This window comes from Cynoglossus semilaevis, chromosome 16, assembly GCF_000523025.1.
Source record: "Cynoglossus semilaevis isolate Cse_v1.0 chromosome 16, Cse_v1.0, whole genome shotgun sequence".
Classification (NCBI taxonomy): domain Eukaryota; kingdom Metazoa; phylum Chordata; class Actinopteri; order Pleuronectiformes; family Cynoglossidae; genus Cynoglossus; species Cynoglossus semilaevis.
The window spans coordinates 14,799,424-14,803,969 of record NC_024322.1 but is presented as its reverse complement, the minus strand read 5'-3'; the positions used below and the strand labels follow the sequence as shown (position 1 = coordinate 14,803,969).

The 4,546-nt window shown below is 46.2% G+C and overlaps 1 protein-coding gene across 1 annotated transcript in view; it reads left to right on the top strand.

Moving 5' to 3' along the window:
• The window catches only part of stxbp5l (syntaxin binding protein 5L), a 34,848-nt gene extending 30,742 nt beyond the window's left edge, over window positions 1-4,106 (top strand). The window contains exons 22-27 of the mRNA XM_025063728.1: window positions 801-1,040; window positions 1,729-2,092; window positions 2,264-2,429; window positions 2,982-3,093; window positions 3,272-3,492; window positions 3,581-4,106. Coding sequence (XP_024919496.1) covers window positions 801-1,040; window positions 1,729-2,092; window positions 2,264-2,429; window positions 2,982-3,093; window positions 3,272-3,492; window positions 3,581-3,622 — 1,145 coding nt within the window. The 3' untranslated portion in view covers window positions 3,623-4,106. The remainder of the gene's footprint in view (window positions 1-800; window positions 1,041-1,728; window positions 2,093-2,263; window positions 2,430-2,981; window positions 3,094-3,271; window positions 3,493-3,580) is intronic.
• The last annotated feature ends 440 nt before the right edge of the window (window positions 4,107-4,546 follow it).

Sequence of the window (4,546 nt, the reverse complement as noted above, 5' to 3'; positions counted from 1 at the left end):
GGCGTGGACGGAGGAGGCGGGGCTTTCCTCTCCTTTTTCCATCTAAGTGACAGCAACTCCAATAATCTATTCATGGTTCTCCTGTAGGAGAATGGGCCCAGCTGCTCTAATTTGACAATAAAGAGGAGGCCACCTTTGTTCTGTCATTCAGGATCTATTTCAGCTCCTCCTCCTCCTCCTCCTCCTCCCCCCCCCCCCCCCCCCCCGCCCCCCCCCCTCCTGTTTTGTCTTGGTGATGTGGGCTCAGGTCCTGACTCGTTCTGTCGTAGAGCAGTCCTCCTTATGTAAAGACCTATGACTGCAGCAGCGCTCCCTAGTGGCTTTAAATAATTCAGAAATGCAGCAAAAACAGGAAAACCTTCATGATGGAGCCTTAACGTCCAGGGTGGAGGAAGTGAGTGGAAACATTCACAGGTCTGCAGTGTGTGTGTGTGTGTGTGTGTGTGTGTGTGTGTGTGTGTGAGAGAGAGGACTGGCATCTCCATAGGTTAAGACAGGTGTGTGTTTATGTGTGTGTGTGTTTGTAATACGCTGCTGTTTCCACTCCTGTCATAGTTTTTTGTTTGTTCCAGTGTTTTACACACAGACAGTCATGTTTGTTGTTGTCACACATTCTCTCCTAAAAACTATTCATTCATAATCGTTTAGTTTGTAATTGGTCTCTCTTGTCCTTGGTGATACGGCTTTTGTTTTCCTTTTCCTTTCCTTCTCCCTGGCCTCCACGTCTCGGCTCCTCCTCTTTTCTCCGACGCTCACTCAAATCTCTGCTGCTCTTCTCTGTTCGATGACCACAAACCCAGAGAGTCGTGAAAACTCCTTCAGCCGCTCCCGCAGCTCCAGCGTGTCCAGCATCGACCGCGACACCAAGGAGGCCGTCACAACGCTGCAGTTTGGAGAGTTCTACGGCCGAAAGAGCGACTCTGTGGCGCCCCCGTCTCTGTGGGTGGGCACCAGCCTGGGTGTGGTCGTGGTCATCCCCATGTCCATCCCCACTGAGCAGGAGGACAGGCTGGAGGAACCAGTGTCCATCGGCCCCAATGGTGAGTGTCCGCCTGACCAGGAAACCTGTGAAAAAATGACAGTTCTGATGATCATGTCTCTTGTCTGCCCACTAGTGTTCAGAATGTATCAGTACATGAGTGAGTATTTTGGTAAAACTCTGAAGATGAACACGGACGACTCTCTGACCCTGGAAGTGTTTGAACTGCACACAGTGGATTTTATCTACAAAAACGTTAAACTAAAAAACAAAGATTACAAATATTCAGTGATGACGTCATGATTTTGAGGAATTTCTGATCAAACACTGATTTGTTTGAGGCCAAAAGATCATTACATGTTTATTATTATGGACGTTTACTAACTTTACGGAAAATATAGTTTGGATTTTGTCTTAAAAAAAAATCTAGTCTGTGATTAAAACAAAAACAGAGTTGACTGTGATCTGAAGAGTCAGGGCTACTGTCACTTTAAGAAACTCTGACATTTCGAACATTGTTTTCTCTTCAGTTCAACACTTCAACACAGATTGATGCAAAACAAGGCTTTTAAACATGAGTGGACGATTTCCTGAGGAAATAAATGCACCGTTGAGTCGTGTTAGCTGCACTTCTGAAAATCCATTAGTATCAATTTGAGTAGGACGTTAGTTGTCATGGAGAACTGTGATCCCCACTCCCCCCCCCCCCCCCCCCCAGAGTCACAGAACGTCTCTCCTCCTCCTCCCAGGAGCTGTCCTGATGCTGAAGGGCTCAGTCTTACGCTTTGGGTTCCTGGACCTCACGGGCGTCCTCATTCAGAGCCCGTACGAATGTTGGCGAGATCCCAACGCCCCAGACGACCCCGACCGGCCGCGCAGGCGTAAGCTGGTCAACTTTTCCCCGTCGTCGTCACAGGAAGCCTGTGGAGAAGGACACCTGGCTGTGGTCTGCACCGAGAGGCAGGCCAAAGTGTTCCTGATGCCCTCGCAGTCCTGTCTCTTTGTCCACAACATCACCGAGTCCTCGTTCGTACTGCGAGCCGACGTGGTGTCGCTGTGTAACAGCGTGTGTCTGGCCTGCTTCTGTGCCAACGGTCACATCATGACACTCAGGTAAAGACATCCATATATAGATACACACACTGCACACATGAACTGTCTGTTTAAATCCCAGCCTCGACGCGACTTTGTTCAACTCACTCCTCACTCCCGTGAGGTGACGCGTGTTTTGGTGAAACCTGTCGTTGGTTGATGGATGATGGACGTTTTATTCTCCTCTCCCAGTTTGCCCAGTCTCAGACCTCTGATGGACGTCAATTACCTTCCTCTGACAGACATGCGCATCGCGAGGACCTTTTGCTTCACCAATGGGGGGCAGGCTCTTTATCTCAGCTCCCCCACAGAGATCCAGAGGATCACGTACAGCCAGGAGATGTGTGACAACCTGCAGGTGAGGACAGGACTTCTCCTCCTCCCTGATTTACATAAATATATGTTAGAATATATGACACAGCTGCTGTGGCTTCACTGACAGTGAGTGTTACTGTCACAGCTTGATACTGGGACGTGTCTGTGTGTCGTCAACACACCTAATGAATCCCAAAGCTAAGCATCATAAGCCCAGAGAGACGTCAGTAAATGTCACACACACACACACATACAGGTGTTGGTGTTTTGTGAGCTCCACACACAGATGGTCCAGTTTCTACCTCCTCCCTGTAATTCATATCCTAAACTAAGTATCGAACCCTAAAATACCATCTTGGACATCGACCCTAGAAAATGTGTCTCTTCACATCAACACTGTTGTCCCCACAGGTATAGCTACGTCAGATGTACACACACATGTAAACACACGTATCTGTGTGTGTAAACACTGCACTCACAGCTAAATGACAGGTGCGCCTGCAGTGCCATCTACAGGCCAATATTGGTAGTTCACAGTACTCCCTGATCCAACTGAAGAGAAATAAAAACTCTGATCTGATTTAACGTTTTCTAGGAGATGCTGGGGGAGCTGTTCACACCGACAGAGACCCCGGAGGCCCAGAACAGAGGCTTCCTGAAGGGCTTCTTTGGAGGAAACACAAACACCTTTGACAGAGAGGAGCTCTGTGGGTGACACCGTTGTTCATCATGTGATGTCTTTTTATGGGTTGATTAAACTGCACGTAACTCTTTAATGTCTAAGTATGCATTAGCATTTGGTTCTTGACCCTGACCCTGACCCTTGACCCTGACAGATTTAACATTTTTAAGTGTCTTTCGTTTGTCACCTGGTGCTGTTGGCAGTCGGAGAGGCAGCGGCTGGGAAAGCATCACGCAGCCTGGCACAGCACATCCCTGGACAGGGAGGGCTGGAGGGCATGAAGGTAGCAGCTGGTGGAGCTGTGGGCGACCTGGCTCGAGCCCGCATTGCCCTGGATGAGAGGGGCCAGAGACTGGGGGAGCTGGAGGAACGGACGGCCCTCATGATGTCCAGTGCAGAAACTTTCTCTAAACATGCTCACGAGGTAAAACAACGAAAAGAAAAGAACTTTTCAATCCAGTCTAAGAAAACATTACATTTCACAAAACACTGTGATTCCTGTGGTTTTACAGTTGATGCTGAAGTGCAAGGACAAAAAGTGGTACCAGTTCTAAAGGCAGAGGGAGCGCTGGACCAGGAGGACGGTACGCTGGGAAAGGAGAGCATTTATGAACAGAGAGTAAAGACTGAGTCTCTAGGCTTCTGCTGCGGTCGGACAGGATGTGTCGCTCTGTCACTCTATTATACGACAGGGACACGCAGGTCCCCACGTCCTGACACGACGTGCACCGGTGAGGACTAGTCAGGACGGGAACAGGAGGGCAACGTGTGTGTGTGTGTGTGTGCGCGTGTGTGTGTGTGTGTGCGCGTGCGTGACAGGATTTTCTGGACCTCACTGTGTAGATATGGTTTCAGACCTTAAGATACCGACGACAACTGCATGATACACACATGGATGAATATTTAAAACAAATAAACTGCCATATTAAACCGCAGCATGCTACTTTAACAAAGACACAAAAATGTTTTATTTATTGATGTAAGCCAACAACAGAAACTATAAAAACTTTATATTTTTGAAATACTGATGATATATATATATATAAATATATATATAAATATATAATATTTACCTGCATTGCTATGAAGCCAAAAGTCTTATTTCATTCCTTTTTTAAAAATAATTTCTTTATAATTTTTAATTCATCAAATTCTACTTGACAGAATATTAATGCACATCGTTAGCTTTCTCTCTTCACTCTGTAATAGTGTTAAAAGTCAATTCTTTACCGACAAATATATATTACTGACACTTCATTTGGCACATTCTAATCAAACTGAAATTTATTTTTTTATTTTTTTATTTATTTGGCTGCTGCTACAAAACAAATCATTATAAGCAATTAGCTTCCCAACCGCAGTTGTATAAAAAGCAGAGATCACATTAATGTGGTGGGTACGCTGGGACGAGAGAGTCGGATGAACGTTTATTATATCATAAAATATAACACACACACATATATATATATATATATATA